General features: G+C 34.8%; 1 protein-coding gene across 1 annotated transcript; it reads left to right on the forward strand.

Annotated features, from left to right (window-relative positions):
- The first annotated feature begins 759 nt into the window (after nucleotides 1-759).
- On the forward strand, nucleotides 760-20,917 carry LOC144437972 (centrosomal protein of 89 kDa-like). Its single transcript, XM_078127007.1, has 18 exons — nucleotides 760-840; nucleotides 2,013-2,317; nucleotides 2,756-3,032; nucleotides 3,683-3,800; nucleotides 4,152-4,225; nucleotides 4,552-4,642; nucleotides 8,431-8,604; nucleotides 10,713-10,856; nucleotides 11,140-11,273; nucleotides 11,788-11,922; nucleotides 12,399-12,511; nucleotides 13,051-13,166; nucleotides 13,877-14,057; nucleotides 14,581-14,748; nucleotides 14,949-15,090; nucleotides 15,655-15,744; nucleotides 16,078-16,247; nucleotides 18,830-20,917. The coding sequence occupies exons 1-18, from the start codon at nucleotides 781-783 to the stop codon at nucleotides 19,002-19,004; spliced, it is 2,667 nt and encodes an 888-aa protein (XP_077983133.1). The 5' UTR covers nucleotides 760-780; the 3' UTR covers nucleotides 19,005-20,917.
- Nucleotides 20,918-21,940: the final 1,023 nt, after the last annotated feature.

Genomic DNA, 21,940 nt, shown 5'->3' on the forward strand with positions numbered 1-21,940 from the left:
TAACTACCATGTATTCCATCCACGTTTGTTTTTATCAGGGAAAGCACCAAGTTAATTAAAACACAACACAATTATTCCATACTCAACTTGTTTTTAATGAACTGAAAAACCGATTTAATTAAAAATGCAATGGAATTAATTCCCACGTGTGCCATCTACGTTTATTTCAACACGAATTGGAAAGCGTCGATTTAATTAAACAGCTGTGTGTTCCAGCTACAAGTTGTTGTTGAATTAACCAATTTAATTAAAAATGCAAATTAATTAAATTACCGACTAACGACGACGACTGCAATGGATATTTACATGCAACAATCGACTCTCTGAGCTTGGCCTAGCTGCAATAATTGTAGCGTCTTGTTGCGGTTTTGTGGGGTTTTTCGTGCGGTGCGGGTTAAACACAAAAACTTAAAAAGTCACCAAAACAGACGAAAAACCCCACAAAACCGCAACAAGACGCTACAATCATTGCAGCTAAGCTTAGCCTAGCCCGAAACTAATCGGTTGGTCATTGGCAAATTTCAGATTTCCACAAAAGTTCATCTTAAAACCATATATATATATTAGAGATATTTTCATGACAAAACAACCAGACAAACCGGGAGGGGGGGGGGGAGTTCAACCTCGCGATCCAACGGGCATTGGCGAAGTACAGGTAACTACAAAAATAAACATCTGACAAAAGTTCAACAGGTACGAGGGATTCCCCAGCCTCGACATCATTTCACTTAATGGGCATGCGCAGAGAGGTCAGCTTGTTTGAATATTTTTATAGTAAGAATGGCTGGTAAGGATAAGAAGAGCAAAAAGAAGAAGAAAGAAAAACTAAACAAAACATGGGTGAGTTCATAAAGTGCACTTGGAGTCAAAGACTTCATTCGGTCAGAATTGTAGCGCAAAAGTGCGTTTAAAATGAAATAATCAGCGAACAATCCAGCGATCGTTCGTGGCTTGTAATTTAGCAGATCGCGTTGGCAACGAAATTGACGCTACTTCATTATAATAAGATTCGTCATCAACACTGCATAATTGCATGATGATGTATGTTAATAAATCCACCTGCATGTTTTGATTTCTTTCAAGTGTTTAATATTTGGAAGTATTTTTAAATTCCAAGTGCCATGCTACTCCTGAAACATTGAACATCGGTTGAAACAATTTGGCCGTCTGCCAACAACGGCAGGCGTCGGTTATATTTTGTGACTAACGAACCCGTCATTTTGTGATTATTATAACACGGGGTGGGGCCTCGTCCATATCATAAATAATACATACTCAAATTTCAATACAAGCCAACTTTAGTAAAACAGTAAACATTTTACTTCATGTTACTTAGCTATACAGAAAAAGATACCATTGATAACATGTTGAAATATGTGTGTTGTACTGTGACCCTTTAAACTGCGGAAAGAGTGGCATTTCTGTTGCTATAGTTATAATACGGCCACCTAGAAGGTGCTGTTGCAAAATGACTACTGCCAACCTCTATACTAACATACAAGTATAGAACGTCAAGTTGTCAAAACTTGCCCCACCTTGGAAATATTTTTGATTTATTTAAATGTACATGTTTCTGTCAATATAAATCTATATTGGCACAGAGCCCACTTTTTGTGTAAACACCTTGAAATAAGGAAATACAGAAATGTGGAAGTGAGTGGCCAGGAGATTGATAAAATGTGGAAAATTCCACTGATGCAAAGAGGGTAACTGGGGATGATTATGGAATGTCAAAATTACATCGACATGTTTTATTTTTTATTCCAGCTTTGTACAAAAATATTAGTATTGCATGTTGCATTCAAACATGTTGTAACCCCCTCCCTTCCCTTAGTAATAATAGTTCCTTATCATGCTTATATTTAAATTGAAACTTTTTTTCCACTTTGTGATCAAGTAATAACACAAGTTTTTATGAATCCAATAAATTCTATGTAGAAATGCACTTATTGTACAAATGATATTTATAATTCTATTTTCAAATATTGATTATAATATTTCATTGTTTCCAGCCTCGCATTGGACAGGCATTGTTTCCCAAGCCAATGATAGCAGCTGTCCCTCAGACACAAAGAGCAGTTCCAGACAGTCCCAAAGTCTTGAGGAGATCACCATCACCAACGGCAACAGCTTTGTTGACAGCAAGTCTTAGAGGAAGAGCCATTGCTATACCAACCAATCCAGGTGATACGCTTACAGGCACTTGGACCAGACGACACAGTGACAGTGGGCCATCAAGACCTATGGTAGCAAGTAGTATTGGTAGTCTGGCTGGTAGTGAGGTCTATGACTATGATGATATGGAGGAAGCCCCTGGGTAGGTACAGGTTTGAAGACTTGTAGCAATTTGGGAAACATTTCAAGTTTACTGCATTTTGTGTAAAATATTTTCATAATGTTTATGATATGAAAATTATTTAAATAGTGTTCTACATGCACTGAACATACAGGAAATTTTTTTCTTTTGAATGGTCAAAATTTGAAGATAAGTAGTGTAAGTAGGGAAATATTCTTATTTTGCAATACTAGTAACAGGGCTCTGTGTTTGTGTGATTCTGTATCCACTATATATATGAAGCATTATTTTCTTAGGAGAGCTGTTGAAACAATAGAAATGATGTCATGTTTTCTACCATTACTACTGGCATTAGCTTAAAGTCAGAATGGTGGTCGGTGATATATTACTGAGATTAGTTGAATTTTGTTGAGGTAATCATGTACACCTAAGTTGTCAAATTACCTCTTCTCTGTATAGGTACTCAACTTTAGGGAGCTTACGCAGACAACAACTACCTGAACCCAAAGTGGGCACAATCAGTGATCGTCCAAAGATGGTAACACCACCTGGTAGTGCTACAGAGTCTGAAGATGATGATGAGGAAGACGATGATGTCGATGATGATGATGATGATGAAACAGAATCACCTCGATCTCCTAGAGTTTATCATGTACTAGATAAGGAGGCAGAACAATTCCAACAACAGATAGTACCAGAAGTGATTTATGCACAACCTGATAAATCAAGACGACAGGTTTGAATTTATTTAGACGCTTTTATTTGCTATGAACTGGATTAGAATTTTCAGAAAGGAAAAAAGGGAAATTTACTGAAAGCATGACATGTACTGAACTTTTATCATGTGGAGACTATTTGTATGTATGGTTTTCAATTTTACAACAAGAAAATGGCGGAGAATGACTAAAACAATTAGTTGTTGTTTACACTCCCTGTTACTTGTTATCTTCAGTTTATGGTCAACAGGAGCAATAACAACCTTGAATCTTTCAATCTTTGGCAGATGGTATTGCAGCTGAATTTAAAAGCATGTGACATTTAGACAATATTCAGCAATATTTTTCTTCTTACAGCTGAGAAAGATAGAAGGCTTATGTTGCCCTGAGTCAAGATTGGGTATTGAAAAAACCCTTATCTATGCCGTGTCCCAAGTAGTTATGTGCTGAATGTAGAACAATAGAAAATGATATAAATCTAAGTTAATGTCTTAATTATTCATATTTTGAGAACCACAGAACTTATAATGTAATTGTGCATTGTTGTGACATAAAACAACTAGGACATAAATCCTGTATATTCTGTTTGAGCACATGCATTTTGGCTTGTATATAGTATGAAATGTTTGATCACCTCACTAATATATTCAGTTTATCGTTATTTTTTTAGGGCAAAGAACGTCCATCATCAGTAACTAGTGATTTAACCGTAGTCAGTAGTCATGCAGATGACTATTCTGATCTTGCAGCTCCTCCTCCTCCATGGGAAAGAAAACAGTCAAGAAATGGTAGGTTAAAGACCGTTGGTGAGATTTCTTGAGACGATATGCCTATTATGTACAATTATTTTCGAGATATTTAAAAAAGATAACCACATGAGAAAGCAAACAATCAAGAAATGGTAGAATGAAAGTGTTGAAATGCTAGACACTGACACTGAAGCTGCACTACCATCATGATCTGAATTGAGTTATCAAGAAAATACATGAAGTTCTATAAAATAACCATACATTTATTTTGGCATTTGTGAGTGCTTTATTAGCATTACTGATACATGTAATGTTACACCATTTCCTGAAACTGTCACTATTTAAAAAAAAAAAAATCAAGTGTAAATGTGTTATTATTATTTTTAGGAGATTACAGCTCACCAGAGTCTTCCGTGAAGAGAAGTAAGAGTCCTTACAAACCACAGCCAATTGTTGAGGAAGCGGTAAGAGAATATTGTTGGTACAGAAATTGGCTAGACAGACGGGTTATAGTACTAATGAGTGTACTAAGAAAACAAAGGATACAACAGTATTGTATTTGACAATACAGAAAAATTAACTGAAAATGTAAACCTGGTTTTGGTAAGATCACAAAGGGTCAAAATACCCAGGAAATTATTAATTTTGATAATGTAGGTATGAAAAAAAAATAGATAGTGAACTTCACTTTGTCATGTTTCACCACAATTTTTGTTGATATTGAACTTCAAATTGCAATGTTTCACTACCACTTTGTTTGGATATTGAACTTCATTTTGTTTTATCACAGATTGTAAGAGCTGATGTTCATAAAGTACATGCTGGTAATCCATCATCTAGTGCTAGATTCAGTGCTTCTATGACAGAACATGACGATGCAGGTAAGAATACACCAAATTTGTACTAAACTGTAATGTGTGCTTTAAAATGTTCGACAAATCACCGTCAATCGTCAACAATGGAGATTGTATAGTGCCTTCTGTTGAGTTTATGTTTTCATACTTGCCAACTTGTATGGATTTGGAGAATGACATTATGCATTGATAAGGAAAAATAAATGTGATGATTTTAGAGCCACAATAACCAAGATTTTTGCCACAGGTTTGAATACTGGTTATTATTTTGATTGTAAAAATAGTATTCGGTTTGCAGCTGTAAGACAAAATTATGAACACTACTTATAGACTGTACAATAATTGTGGGTGGTGTTAAGTATGTATAGACTATTAGACTATTGAATCACCGCCTATGACTCAGTGTATTGTACAGAGAACAAAGAATGGAAATAAAACCAGTCCTAGAATACTTTCAGAGCTGAGGTAATATATTTAGAACGTATATGGATTAGTTTGTTAAATCTTTCCAAAGAACTGGTTGGTGATTCATAAACAAAAACGTTTTGTAGTAGCAGCTAATGGGACGTGAAACCTTTGTTTAAATATTAGACACATGTTTTGAAGATGATGTACTAGTCCAAAGACGTACACCTTTCTTCACACACACACACACACACACACACACACACACACACACACACACCTAGGTATGGATAGATTAGCCAGAGTGCCCTCTAAGTCAATTTGATGCGACACTGATGCACTCAATTTCTAGTGACGCACCAAAATTTGATGTTCCCCTATCTCTTACTATGTGGTGACTCACAAGAAATCCCAGTTTTTATCATTTTGACTCACAATTACAAAATTTGGCTATCATTAGAGGGCACACTGAGATTAGAGATTGACATTGATAAACTTAATACTATAAGTAATATGATGACATTTAACAGCTCAGACATGATTCCAAGTAATGATGACATTTATTTAATTGTTCTGAATACACACTTAATTCAGATTACTTGATCTGGTATATGTAATACTTGAATATGTAAGCTAAATTTCTGTGTCTGTCTCTCAGTCATATCTTTTTGTATTGTTTTCTTTACTGTCTTCTGATTTAAGTCATATCCTATCCCTAGTGTATATCTACTATTTTCTGTAAGTTGTCTCAAATACACCTCTTTCTGATTCCAAGATGCACTGCATTTCACCTTTTACAAATTCTCTGTATTCTGTATGTGTATGTTGATGGTCTTGTACCTACATGTACACTGTAAGGGTGGTGGTGTATGCAGGTGTGTGTGTGTGTGTGTGTGTGTGTGTGTGTGTGTGTGTGTGTGTGTGTGTGTGTGTGTGTGTGTGTGTGTGTGTGTGTGTGTGTGAGTATGTGGTGGATGTGGGTATGTGTAGGTATGTGATGAATGTATGGTGCATATGTATGGTGAGTATGGGTGTGTGGGTATTGTAATAGGTATATGATGGTTGTGTGTGTGTGTGTGTGTGTGTGTGTGTGTGTGTGTGTGTGTGTGTGTGTGTGTGTGTGTGTGTGTGTGTGTGTGTGTCAGGTATGTGGAAATTACCACACTGTTGATTTACATGCACCGCAACTGTTATGTTTCTTGCCATAATGTTTTTCAATCAAATTATATACACATTTATGTTGGTCAGTATGCTCTTCATCATGTTTTGATTAAAACATTATTTCAAATCATGACAAGGTGAATTAAAAAGGAATTGAGAAAGCAGAGCACCCACCTACATGGTGCATCTTGGAACCAGATAGTGAACTATTTTGTGTTATCTTTGTTCTTGTCTCTCTCCTTGTGTGTGTGTTCTACTCTGTCTACTAGGTTATTATAATGTAAACGTTGTCGACCATCAATACATAATGGTACCTCAAAGTCAAACCTTGGAGAGGTCCCAGTCTGACCTTGGCTCTAAAAAAGACACCACTGAAGCTGTTGGCAGTATGTACATTCAGTGTAGCCACCATCATGTTATATGTATTGTAGATGTGGATGTACGCTCCATGTCATTTCAAAGTCTTTACCTTCCATGAGCCATTGCCTTTCCATTCATGTGTGTATTTATTCCATTATCCTAGCTAATGAATACACCCCCAACCATACCCCTGTAATAAACCTTAGACTTCAAGCTGAAGTCAAATCTAATTCCTGAAATTTCTAGTGTAACACAACTCATAGTTGAATGTAAAATTGAGATGATGACTTAACTTATTATTACAGTTTTGAATCCCTACCATTTTAATACCATATACATGTAACTCTTGCCTGTAGGCAAATGGTTCCCCTTCATTGTAATATTACACTTTTTTTGATATTTTTCCAAAAAATTTAGATACAACTGCAGTCCTATAGACTAGGGACTGTGATACAAATAATGTGTTGGTATCACATGTCAATACATGATCCATGCCATACAGTTCAATGTTTCAAAAATTAACATTACCTAAATGTTTGGAGTAGTACAAGTGTGTATATTTTTACAGTGTTTACCTTTCTCTCATTATGGTGTGAGCCCCCATCATATGTATTTGTTGCTATCGTTTGTTTTTAAGACAAGCAAACAAACAAACAAACAAACAAACAAATATGTACAAACACATACATACATACATACATACATACATACATACATACAAACACACACACACACACACTCCCGCACACACACACACACACACACACACACACACACACACACACACACACACACACACACAGTTTGTATGTGTTTCTAGGAAAAAGATTCTTCTGACTCTGTGTCTGCCCATCAAGAAGTAAAAAAAAATGTACATCTCTTTATTTTTGCACAAGTTTTAAAATCTTTTGAAAGTGTGACATTTTAGTCACATCATTTTTATAAATAGGTCAATTTTCGAGAAATGTCAGCCATTTTGTCAGTTAGTCAGATATTTTTGCATAACGTAATCATTATACATGGGAGGTATAGACAATAGTCCTTTGTTAATATGTCTATAACCAGGGACATATGAACACATCGTCATGTGTTTATACGTCCCTGCTATAACAGACTGTTGTCAGTCATGAGATGAAACTGTCAAGGGGAGTGAGGGCTAGTGGCTAGCAAGTAATTATTCTGTCAGTGAGTCTAAAGCTGTAGCTATCAAGCTGTTATACAATTCCTACTATATTTGCTGTATCAGTACTTCTTGTTTAATATTAAGTAATATGAGAAGAACAAATTATGTAACAAAAGAATACATGCAGGAAGATAGAAAACACTCATTATATATGTGTTACAGTGTCCTTGCAAAGGTACTCTGTTGAGAAATATGAGGGGAAGGGGTTGGCTATGAAATGTTATGGCTGTTTCACACTGCATAGATGAAAACCAACTCAGTGAACTAAAAAATAATTTGACAACAAGATTGGAGCACCTTTCTTTATCGATAGACATATGAAATAAATTAGATGCGAGTTTACAGGCTTTATAACTTTATAAAAAAAAATTCTTGTGCATGTGTGTTTATAGAGTGTCAAGCAGAACACTGTGTTATAATATGCCTGATTGAATGGATACTTTAAAATACATAATTACAGAGTGCATCTTTCAGAAAGATATCATTTTTTGCAATTATCTGGGCATGATTGAGTGACATTAAACCTGCATGTCTAATTACCAGTTTCACAATGCTACCATTTTCTGTCATTTTTCTCGATATACCGTTTATTTCATGCCTCAATATCCTCGTTGGCATGCCAACACCAGTTCAATAACATAAGTTATATATAGGTGGTCAGAGATCCTGACAATACAGTGTACATCGAACATCTTCTCTCTAATAGAGTATGATCGCCTGCAGAGAGCAAGAGATAGAATTAAAGAATATGAACTGACAAAAATGGAAAACACTGATTTGAGAGACGAGCTGAGATCAGTTAGATCAGACAATGAGAAACTACTAAAGAAATTAAACACCCAGCAAGATGAGATTCAATATTACGTAGCCAATCAGGAAGGTAATTTGTTGAATCGTATTATGGGATGGGTGGTTACTATGGTAACTAAAGGTATAATGCATGGTAAGATCTCTGCGGTGGGTTGTAACCTTAGCATGACCTTTAATTCACCTCAGATGACCTTTCATTGGTTGACAAGAATGGCATATTTGCTCGCATTTCAAGTTATACACATGTAGACTCGTCGTAAGTCAACTTCATCTGTTTAGGGAATGGGGACTTCTGATCTCAAAAAAACCCAACATTTTTTAGGCTTTTACTGATAACTACCCTCATTTCTACCCCCCGTGTATATTCTGCAGTAAATTCATTAAAAAAAGTGGTTTTGAGGGACTGAAGAACAATAAAAAAAAATTGTACTGATAATTTGATCATGTATTAAAATGAGGGGCGACCAGTGTGCCCTATAAGCCAATTTGACGTGCCACTGGTGCACACAATTTCAAGTGATGCACCAAATTTGGTGTTCCCCGATGTGTTACTCTGTGATGACTCACAAGAAATCCCAGTTTTTCTCATTTGACGCACATTTCAACAAAATTTGGCTTTCATTAGAGGGCACAATGGGGAGACATATTGTTGACTGAATAATGACTTGTCAATATGTGTGTTGATAAAACATCACAACCATTTTCTACTAATATGATACAGTCAGTGACTTTATAGACATCAAAGAGGTATACACCATGTAGAATTTGTGAGACTTCATGCATTTATATATTTTTATAGATTTACAGGTAAATTTGTGTGTTGGACTTTCTCAATAAATTTGTACCTGACAAGTTATTTTTTTTAATGAAGCCCAGAAAATGGATGTGATGTGTTATAAAATAGATATACCAGTGCTTTGATTTTAGTCATGTGGCAGATTTTAATTCATACCCCATATATAGCAATGTAATATAAATCATAATGTAAAAAGTTATTCACACAATTCATTATTGTTGTTCATGACATTAATCTCATGTTTCATAATTTCTGAAATAATTCATAAACATAGTCTCTAAGTGTTCTTTGATACAGTCAGTAGTAATGAAAGACTTGGGCAATGCATGTAAATGTGTTATAGTTCTCCATGTATCCATAAGAAATGCATGTTGCTCAATGTCATTTATAAAATTTATTAAACGGTAATTACATGAGTCAGGGTATGCAGGGTGGATGTTTTAATAAGTCCCTATACAGCTTGACAGATGGACTACTGTAGTCTCTGTTCCTACCTCACAGTCTACCCATCAGCCTCAATACAGTTTGACAGCTGGACAACTGTAATCTGTGTTCCTACCTCACACTATCTACCCAGCCTCTATGCACATACTGCACTACCAACCAAACGAGTTAGTGGAAATATTGTGGAAATATTTCAAAAGCAATGCTGGCTGACAAACACATTAGCAGTGATTTCTTAAAGAATCGTATACATGCTTATATTGTACTTGGTTCAAAACAAGATTATTTCCCAACCTCCATACTCCATGTTTTGTTCCCCAATCATATCATTACCTTAATGAAATATTTGTGATTATCATAATCACCACATGATGGTTACATGATTGCCACAGTTTGTCATGTGATTGCCACAGTTTGTCATGTGATTGCCAAAGTTTGTCATGTGATTTGCTACTTTGACACTTGATTGCTACTGTTTGTCATGTGATTTGCTAGTTTGTCTCATGATTGGTACAGTTTTTGATTAGTCCCTGTGTAGAAAAAAAAATGAAGAAATTTTGAATACTATCACAATCGATTTATGAAATGTCTTATATACAAATTGCCAAGTTAGTGATTCAAGTTGTTGGCCTGCGAAGTGTGATGTCATGTATTATGGGAGCTGCATGAAATTATTATCATAATTAATGCATGACAATTAAACTATGCATTTCAATCAACATATATTCAATATTTACATAATTTATAATTTGATATCACTAATATTACCATACATAGTATGTTAACTCAAATGATGTGTATTGACTCTTGAGTAGTTTTACAAATAAAAATCTATATATTTGTAATTTGTGATGTTTTTGAGATAGTTAAGTGCAAAGTTCATAAATGATATTCATATCAAGTCATAGATAGTATTAACATTACTGTCTTTCTTTCAGATGCTGCAAAGGGCAAAGTTCAGATGTTGGAACAACGATGTCAAAACTTAGAGGTACAAAAACAAGCTGTAATGGAAGTTAATAATCAGTTACATGCAGAGAATGCAACATTGAAGAAATTAGCTGCAGCACTCAAAGAAGATGGTAAGTAGACATACACCAACTTTGTCTGGTCCTATGATTTGCTTGTTTTCTTACTACAGTTCAGTGAGTTAGATTTCAATCCCAAAGACAGTAAATCCTCAATTTTCATATGGCAAAGCTTGGAAAGATTTTCAGAATTTTTGGGAGATATGGTCCTCAAGGCACATTATACCTTTACTAAAACACCTCAAATACAAAACGTTATTTTCAATTTCTGTAAAATATTTCCTGTGTGAACATTTGTAAACCAAATGTAAATGTTATGTTGTTTTGTCATTGTTAGGTGCTGGAACCTCATCTTTGGCTCTTAGACAGCAAACTCAAGATATGATTGAAGAGATTGATACATTAAAAAGTACAGTACACAGACTAAATGTGGAACTGAGTAGATACCAAGCCAAGTATAGACCTCCTGAGGTAAGTACTATAGACATTTGTACTGACATCAAATCTCAACAGTGAGGTATGTACATGCAAAAGTACATAAATACATTGTAGGTTTTAGGGATAACTTATACGATGTAGTCATGAAGTCGAGCCTAGAGACTTGGCTATCTGACTTGTCATATTGGCTTGATATTAAAGTCAAACCAGATTGCCAAGTCATTGGCCTACATGTAATCATGATGGTCAAGTGGTTGAAATGGCTGGCATCTGAATCTGCAAATTGGCAGTTAAAGCCTCACTGCTGCCATTTGATACTGAACTGCTTAATTAAGTCCTTGGGCAAGATTTGAACCACGACTGTGCCCTAGTCAACCCAGCTGTATAATTGTGGACCTGACTGTTGACTACTGATTGATCCCCATATGTGTACAGCCAGTGTTGTGATGATTGCTCTAGACATACACATAATAAATACCAATATACATGTAACTTGATAGATGTATCAGTGCCTGTATACTAAGTATTTCTTTGTTTTGTTTTCTAGAAAGGAGATCCACCTGGTATGCCTTCCATTGGTCCAACACCAACCTGGTTAACTAACACCAAATATCTAGCACCACTGTTTTTAGCGTATGATGACAGACTGAAAGAAAAAGATGATATTATGCAGGCTTATGAGGTAACAATAGTTTGGTTTTGTAATTATGGTGTAAGAATACTTAAGTATGGTAATATTTGTTCTGTAACACACACAGTTATAAAATGGGCCAATAATGTGTGATAAAATTGAGTAGACAAGACATGTGTCAATAGCTCATTGATGATGCTGACAAGATATTGACAAAAATTTGGGATTTGCGTCCAGAAATTTTTTTAGACTATGAGTAGAAATTTTCATTAGTAATTATGAACTCAGAGTCAATGAAACTTTACACTTAGTAATGAATGAATATGTTGAATTCAAAGAAACTGTGATTGCAAGATGTTTGAAATTGTTATTGTCTTGGCAAAGACAAATTGTGAATATGAAACATGATGTGATTGTGATAATCATACAAGGTAAATAATGAGTAATGTATTAAAGTAAGTAAAAAAACATGCAAGTGAAATAAAATGGGATCATGAAATTATGGAATTATTTTATCACTATTGAAGGATGAATTAGAGCAGTTCAAGACTAGAGTTGAGGAAGTGATTGAAGAGAATCAACAATTACATCTCAAGATAGAACAGAGTGGTGGTCAGTCATTGATAACACCTGCAGAATGGTAAGAATATAGACAAGTGACTCTCTTCATTTTTGTAGACACACGCTAACTTCTTTATAATGAACTCTGTTATAGTGGAAATTCTGTTATAACAAACATCCTGTCACATCCTCCAAACTATTACTTCCAAAGTAGAGTCTCGCTATGAGTTTATTGTAAAGAGATTCTAGTTTACTGATTTATGATATTGGAGTTTGTAGTATAGTGTGTGTGTGTGTGTGTGTGTGTGTGTGTGTGTGTGTGTGTGTGTGTGTGTGTTTCAAATTTAAAAGCAAAAGGCTGCACTGGTATGCATTGCCTAGTGTGAATGAATTAAGGGAACAAAGATTCTCTCTGTATGTGTCAATTGAAGTGAGAATGGAAAGATCACAATAGAAAATGACAATATACATGGGCGTGGCCTAGACTATATGCAAATTATAATTTTTGATGATTGACAGCCTTGGTGTGTTGTTCCTTTCACTATTCTCCACACATGTATATATCATATGATAATTAATATACATATAATTGACCTCATCAATTTAATTCATTTGTAGGCATCAACTTCAAGAGCAAGCAAAGTTAGTACTAGAAGAAAATCAACTTTTAATGGAACAGTTGGATATTCAACAAAGCAAACAAAAAGAAATGCACCGACAACATCTACAAGAAGGTACAAACTCAGCATTGTCAGTTATCATATACTGAGACTCAATTAAAAAAAAAAATCTGTGGCATATGCCATCATCGTAGCAATGTTTGGTTTCTAACCAAATGTCAGGTCAAGAAGTATCTCCCAACCAGTGTGCTCTCTCATTAAAGACAAAATTGTGATTAAAATGATACAAAGTGTAGGTTTTTTGTGAGTCACCTTGTAGTTAGGGATCATAGAGAATATCAAGTCAACATAATTTAGAAGCAAATCTGATCCAACACAATGTGCTACATATGTTTATACGTCCACAAAGAGGCATGGAACCTGAGAAATTGGTCTTTATTTAACTTAGTAACCAAAACATTATGTCATGAATTTTTTATATCACATGACCCAACTACACATTTCTGATGAGAGCTATACCAGTTGTTTGACATAATTCAGCATCTTATAGTTGGAATAACATGAATATAGAACTACCAGTGTGCCCTCTATGATAGCCAAAGTTTTTTGATGTAAGTCAAAATGATAAAAAATGGCATTTCTTGTGAGTCACCACATAGTAAGAGATTTAGGGAAACACCAAATTTTGTGCATCACTAGAAATTGTGAGTCAATGATGCATCACATTCGCTTAGAGGTCACGCTGAATTAACTACCAAAGACCGTAACTTGAAGTTAGAAACTGTGTCCCTTTGATATATTCTGTATCTCATTATTACCTGCAGCATCTAGAATATCTAAGAAGTTGATATTAGTGGAATCTGAGAAGAGTAGCCTGGAAGCTGATTTATCTGAAATCCGTCATAAACACAATAATTTGAAACAGAAACACGAAGCATCTTTGATGGAAAATGATCAGAAAATGTCTATCCATGAACATTACAGTACAGTAGCAGATATAAAACGGTAAGTGAGACAGAATTGATGACAGAATGGATGTAAAATCGTGGAAGGATAATAGTCAGAAACAAGAGGCTTAAAACACTCCTGTGACAAACCCAATTGTTTCTTTTGTTTTCTTCACATCCTATTTGTAAACAAGTTTGTGTGAATGCAAAATCTTGCCATTTTATGTAGCAACCTCGAGCATCTTTTGGCAAACTGCATAAACAAAATACAGGACTCTTGTGTTAGTATTAATGCCCAAGGGCAAAGAGAAAATGAATACTGCTTGTTGTATGCAAATTTAGGTCAGTATAGAAAACTAGCCATGTGACTTGATCTAAGCCAATCACAGAAGGCTTTAAGAAAGTAATGTGTTGTAACCCCCATATATGGATAACAAAGACATACAAGATATGCACATTCAAAATATTTTTTTCAACTGTTAGAATCACCCATTGTGTATTTTTTGTCCTCCAAATTTCTGTGTGATAATAATGATGTAACATCAGAATTTAACGTTTGAAATGATATCTTTACTTGACAGGGCATTAGAAGACTTGAAAGAGAAACATGCCGAAGACTTAGAGACTGTCATGTTGAAACTACAGGCTGTACAAAAAGAGAAGAAGAGTCTGGGATTACAACTCACTGATGCCAAAGCTGAGAACAAACAATTAGAAGGAGAAATTAAGGCTTTACAGAGAGCCATCAAGTAAGTTTATGAAATTACGGCTTTACAGAGAGTCACAGTATATTACATATTTATGTAAACACATTCGAAATAAGATATCAATTTGATAATTTGGAAATATATAGGCAAAAGACAGAATTTTCTGTATGACGACTCTTCCATATTAAATTATCAAACAATTTGTGAATTTTTGCCTCATATTTTTTGTTTATTCTCTACAGGAAATCTCAGGTCAAAATTGTTCAAATGCAAAAAGAGCTTGAATTTTCTGAAAACAAAGGAGCAGCAGCTAACCACCATCTCAATAGTGTCTTGAAAGTAGCTGAGAAGACAGTTCAAGAAAGAGATCATTATTATCAAGCAGTAAGTAAAGTCTTGGTTTCTTTAATAGTTGTTTGAAGTATTCTATCTTGACTTGTCAAAGAATGGTTGGTCCGTGCCCACTCCTATATCGAAGCCCCTTGTGATGATGAAAACACTCCTCCCCATTCTCTCATGAAATGGTGGAGACTTGTACCCATTACTCATGATAATTTGTTGACAGAGATTAGCTTTGTCAAGGTCAATGAATGTCTTTAGCCAGAAACAAGAAAGAACTAAATTAGATTCTACAGAAGGATTTTGATGTTGTTGGCAACCTGTGTCACATTCAGCATTTAAAAGGGGAACACCACAGTAATCAATAAACTTAGCAATTTCATAAACTTTTGGTCCTGGGGAGTCACTGGAAAAACACTGAGTTGACATTTGTTCCTCATTCATTGTTCAGTGATGGTCCTTGCCATGGACATGCCTTGCTTCATGGGCATCAGCAGACATTCATAATAGTGTAACAACAATTTCCTTAATTTTATTGCTCTGTAGTTAAGGCACACAGGTAACCATGTATGAAGAGTTAATCAATAATGTTATTGCTTCCATTGACAGGCACATAAAGAGGCCAAGGAGAAAGAAAAAGCCGTAAATAAAATTATGGCAGGCAGTATCACCATTGGAAAGATGGAAGAGAAACTTAAGGTTTGTATAAATTTAGATTCTGTCCAATATGTGTGATGATTCATGTAATATTCAATATCAACTAGTGTGTTATTACAGCAATGACCTTATGGCCTGTATGGATAGGGTTTGTAGGCTGAGATTGTAAGGCAGAGGGGCCTCATCGTGGGAGCAACTTTTTTAAAGCACAGTGAGACAGCAGTTTTTAATACCCAAATCTTAATCCTAATCCAGTATAGGCCTTTAAATAAGATTATTCTTTTCTCCAGGACCAACTTTTTCTATAGCTCTGCCAGACAGCAGTATTTTTTACACCCGGACCAATGAAATAACATTTGTTTTGTGATGTTTCAGATGTACAAGATGAAAGCTAATGAGAAGTATGGTAGTTATGCAATTAAAATGCAAGAAAGAGATGAAGATTTCAATAGTAAAACACAGGAATATGAAAGACAAGTACGACACCTCCAACTACTACTCAAAGACAAACAACAAGCGTTAGACAACCTAACAGATGAGAAAAAGTAAGTATAAAAACTTTGAATATTAAATGTCTCTGAAGTATTTTACAGTAGACTGAAAGCCTCACTGTTGTGTATTCTCCTTTCATCACTCACTTTTAATCATAATATGGCTAAGATAGAATGCACTATGGGAACCAGTTTCTCTGAAAATCAAAGTTATTATGTTGAAATCGCTCCAACCTTTGCCATATGAAAGCTTGTTCCTGTTTCTTTTGAAATAATAAAAAACAAATTTTGGGTTCATTGTCTTTTTTTCTTCGATAAAATCGATAATTTTTATAGAGTTAACACAGTGGTCAGCTGCCATATTGGATTCTAGAAAATCTGACACACATTGATCAATTTTTACCAAATCTTGGATAAATGTTGCATACTATAGATTACATATGCTTGTCCGTAAATTTCTGAATCATGTTTATTATAGCTGAACAGCATCTAAATTTGTAAAAATGACACATATTTGCTTCTGAAACATACCCGAGTTCCAGTCTGAATCAAAATCTGATGCCAACTTCACATGGATTCTCTTGTCTTGATTTACCCAGACTCCATTGCTTGAATGGCTACTGCCCCCAAGTGACAGTCTGAAGACATGCCGCTATAGAAAAAAGTTCAAGCGACAAGAGTGATGCATCATGAGAGATACACTTCCAAAATAGCAATTATTATTAATATTTTATTGTAATCATTCTAATTATTATGACAATAAGGGTACGCTCTGGTGAGTTAATGCTGCCTCAACAACTGTATTCCATTCTCTATGGACCACAGTAGTATAAGTAACACCAAAGTAAAGCATTTTCTCTATGTGCTACACTTGTTTCATATAGCATTCATATCAAAATGTAAAAGTATACTGTTTCAATTGGTTTATTTACATGTGGCCCTTCTAATGTGGTCAATTAGCAAATGAAACAGTATACTTTTACATTTGATATGGATGCTGTGAACAATTGTGGGTTGTACCACTTCCATGTTTATGATATAATAATATAATTAAATCATTGCATGAACAGTTAAGCTCTGTAGTTGAAGAATCTAAACACTCAAGTCATTTTTTATTTACAATATTTAATTGTCCAATTGATTCTGGGAACCAAAAACCAATTTCAGTGTAAGGAATGTTTTTAACTTGACTTGTTCCAGTTGCACTAGCTATCAAGAACAAAATAAAATAAGATATTTATGCAGTTTAGTTGTTGCCTAATTGCTGTTGTAGAGTAACATGTAGTGTTCCATATCTACATCTACTAGCAATAGTTGGAAGTTGATTTCTAAATGAAGACTTGATAAGTATTAACTTTACAGCCAGGTTGTCTGGCCTTGAAAATCTGAAGAAAAAAATTTTTATTTGCCCTTGATGATGTCTGTTTATGAAATGTGACAAGATTTGCAATTCTATCTTAAAGTTATACTGAATAGAAAACTGAAGAGATCATAACCAACATTTTTTTTTGTAAACAATTTATTTATATTCATGCAGACCCACATACAATTTGAGACATAGGAAAAGTCTCGTAAACTTGTAAAGATAAGGGACGATCACACAATGTCACATAAGCTCAATAAATGAACTTTGTTTGTTAAGGAGGGAGGGGGTGTGCAGTCAATGCAATTGCTGAACTTGTGGTAGTTTTTGTGGGATAGGGTTGGATCTGGTATAATATGCATAGATTCCTATACCTTGTGTAATTTTGGTGGTGCACACTGATAAGAAGCACACATGAGAACAAAGAAAGAGTTTGCTTTTAATAGTGTCCTTTACAATATACTATGATTGCATCATTCCCTTTCCAAATATAATAATATTACAGAGCTCAATTGCTGTGTCAATTAATCTGTGAACTCTCAACCACCTGAATACTATGGTTGTTACAGACAGAGAGCGATTTATCTACATTGTAATTTAGTTGTTGTGTATAAAGTATGTAACAGTTTGTACCCAGTCCTTAGTTATTATTAGTCTTTACATCAGTTTTGGCCTTCAATTTTTTAAACCCCAATGGCTGACCAAAAGGGGCTACTACTTTCGGTACTGTGTGTTAGTGCATCTGTATGTCCATCTGAGCATCCATGCCCACCTGTATCTCAAACATGCATCGACAAATTTCAACCAAATCTCCAACAAATGTCACTTTGTTTTGTGACCTTCATGATAACGGTCAAGTGAAAGCCATTTTTGTCATAGAAATTTACATTTTGCCTAAATAACACTGTAAGCTTAATATTACTCAAGTGTCTACAACCATGTCATCAGTGGCAAGATTTCTAATAAGATCTGACCCTTTATCTTGACCTTCATTTTCAAGGTCAAATAGGCATAATATTGTTACAGTGTTTATGTATATCTCAGACATGCGTGGGCTTATTTCAACTAACTTGGCACAAATTTAAGGTACAGGAGTACACACATATGCACATCACTTGTTTTGTGATCTTAGTGATAACAGCTGAATAGCAACCAGAAAATACTTTTATATAAACGGTTTTATTTTCGAGGCACAATATATTACGTTGATAGTATTGACACACCAGCGATCTTGATTGTACACTGACATTTCTGTTCTTTTTTCTTTCCATAGAAATGTTGAATATGAACTGGAGAGTATATGGCAGGCAGCAACTGCAGACAACAGGAGAATGAAAGCTACTTTAGCCAAGTCTTTGAGGAAGAGTACTAAACTACCAATCAGTGGAGGAATGTACCATGCAGAATCTGATGAAAAACTACCTATCTCATCAGAAAGTGACAACTAATTCACTGATTCAAATGAACGGAAAAACTGATCACTATCTATTCACACCTTTCCATTCCATTCTATGTTGATCTGTTCTCTGCAACCTAGCTCCCACAAAGGAAATGGAAATGTCAGTTAAACTGAAATATACATAAAACCCATCTCATCAGAGTGACAATTAAGTCATGAAATGTACAGAAAATTGACCACCCCTATTTTTACCGTAGACTTTCTTTTCAATTGCATTCCATATTGAGCTGTTCTTGGCAACCTCACAAAAGGAAATGGACATCTCAATTCTAAACTGAAATATACATAAAATGACAACCAATGTCCTGTTCATAGTATGGTGACACTGCCAGACCAAATTGATTGTAAATTATCTTGTATGGTCTCATGCTGTGGCTGCCTATGTATGACTCATAATTACAAGCGATGGCTGCATGTACTTTAAACAGGGACTTGCTGCATGATTCAACTTTGTACGTTTTTCATTTCAGAAAGGTATTTGGTTTTAACATTCAACTTTTGTATAGTTTGGTACGGCATTTTGATACTTGTATTGACAGTACATTTTTGAAAACAATCCTCAGAAAGAAATAAAAAGCCTGAGAGATCTAGTGTCAAACACAATGGAAGCCTTTAGCCTCAGACAACCAAGTGGTGGGTGTTCAAGTTTTAGCATAGCAGGTGAATATATATTTTGTATTTTCTTACCATACATAGGCAATTTTAAGTTTTGTCACGATTACTTTTAAAGGAGAATGTGTGACCATGCACTGCAGGAAATAAAGGCATTTTCATAAACTTTTGGTTCTGGATATTGAGCAGAACATGAATAACTATAACTCTCAAGTGCTTATTTAATGCCTTCAAAAGAACATTCATGAATATTTATGTTCTTGCTTTACATATATATTACATACTGATTCCCATGAGACAAACATGCCCATGGCAACTTACACTGAACAATGAATGAGGAACAAGTTTCAATATGGTGTTTCTTGGCAGTCGTGTGTGATACTGTTGTAAAATCGCGACATGACTTTCCAAAACCCAAAGTTTACAAAAATATGTTTATTTTCTGCAGTGGTGGTCCCCTTTAACATATTTTGCCATGTAAGTATTATCATCATGTGCTGTATGTTATTTTATGTTATATGTTTATATGGTGCCGATATACAGAGATTTTGTATTTTTATGCATTGCAGGGTTTGTCACTGTTTTGTAAAATAAAGAACAGTATTAATTAAAGTTAACAAAGGAGGAACATGGACTGTATTGTTATAAAATATAAATTTAAATATTTAAAAAAAAAAAGTGTCTCAGAGACTACTTGCAAATAGACTACCAGAAACACAGTAATGTCTAAGACGTTTAGCAGCCTACCTGATATTTTACAGTGCTCTACTATGCATTCAAAATGATAAGATCTGATTTTCTTTTTGACTTACTGTGAATGTCGATGTCGTGAAAGTATTATCAAAAAGTTTGTATTCTAGTATGGTGATGTTGTAAATAGTAATGAAATGTAAAACTGTTATGTTTTTATGTAAATTAATCAGACATATATATGTTAATCATACCAATAGACTTGTGCAGTGGTTTATTAATTGATAGCAGTTCAAAGGTTATTGCACTATTTGTAGTAGGGCAAAGGTTACTGCATCACTGATAGGAGGTTAAAGGTTACTGGAACATCAATCATAGAAGCTTGAATCATCAAGGGGGATTTTTGTATACATAGTACATCCCACAGAGCTAATTTGATAGATAGTAAGGGACGTGGAGCAAGAAAAATCTAGAAAAATAGTTTTTTAACAATTCTTACTGCTACTTGTGGATTGTATAAAATGTGTATCATAGTAAATTATCAAGGATCTATAGCATTTTTATCATTTTAATGATGATGTGTACTTTAACTTTTCATAATTGGTGTAATATTTTATTTGCATTGCATGTATGTATTTCATAGTGTAAATTGGTTACAAAACTTGTGAGCAACTCACATCAGTTAATATGTATTCTTGAAAGTGATTATTGGTATTTACCATAAAGCAAATGTCAAATCCTGTATACCATGGTAATGTATAGACTGTAAAATACGTTGTGACGTTTCGCCCTCACCGGCCTCCTCTCACACTGGGAGGGCTTGGTCGATGTGTGAGGGCGCGCCATCATGGTGTACCTTACAGACTAGGTAATGTATAGCCTCTGGAGAAGGCTGAATGGTTGCTATGGCAAGTGTGTTCTCTCCACTCGGTGTAGAGTTAGTTTTTACCAGGTCAACCATCCCGCCTACTACGGAGGTTAACAGTAATATTATTTTCAAAGATTTACTGGTACATGGTATCACTTTTAGGAAAAGACCACCAAACCGCAACAATATATACCGACCCACATTAATAATATTGTTGTCATATTATCAATTATATACTGTTAGTCATATTACATGTAATATAAATGTATGGTGTAAAGTTGAATTGCAAGACCTTTATTTTTATAGAATATAGCATATTACTGTACTTCAAAAAAAATATGCCATCAACAGGCTACTGAGAGAAGTCCATCCATCCATATTGTGGTTAAAGCTTGCATCATTTCAAACTTTTTAAAGTTTCCTGCATGCATATACACCAACAGGACTTAGATTTATAATGTTTATATGTATATTAGTATCAGCAGAAATTAACTATCAGTACTTAGCTGCCTTACATTATCCAATCTCTACTGCAAATAGTCTGTTAGGAACGATGTGTCGTACCATATACTAAACAGCACTCTGAAGAGAGGGCTGATTCACAGTCCCTCGGTGGCTGATTATAGGGCTGAATGACAAAACGTATCATACAGTCTACACTTCCTATTATTTGCACAGTGGCTGTCCATATTCCAATCCACATAACATTTTTTGTAAGTTATGGGTATGTTTGACAGTGTTACTCTGGTACCCGT

Source organism: Glandiceps talaboti, chromosome 7, assembly GCF_964340395.1.
Source record: "Glandiceps talaboti chromosome 7, keGlaTala1.1, whole genome shotgun sequence".
Lineage (NCBI taxonomy): Eukaryota > Metazoa > Hemichordata > Enteropneusta > Spengelidae > Glandiceps > Glandiceps talaboti.

Excerpts from the sequence above, each read along its gene's own strand:
- LOC144437972 (XM_078127007.1), top strand. The coding sequence starts at position 781 with ATGGCTGGTAAGGATAAGAAGAGCAAAAAGAAGAAGAAAGAAAAACTA. Across the intron at positions 4,226-4,551 it reads AGCCAATTGTTGAGGAAGCG|ATTGTAAGAGCTGATGTTCA; the intron begins GTAAGAGAATAT and ends GTTTTATCACAG. Across the intron at positions 12,512-13,050 it reads TTGATAACACCTGCAGAATG|GCATCAACTTCAAGAGCAAG; the intron begins GTAAGAATATAG and ends ATTCATTTGTAG.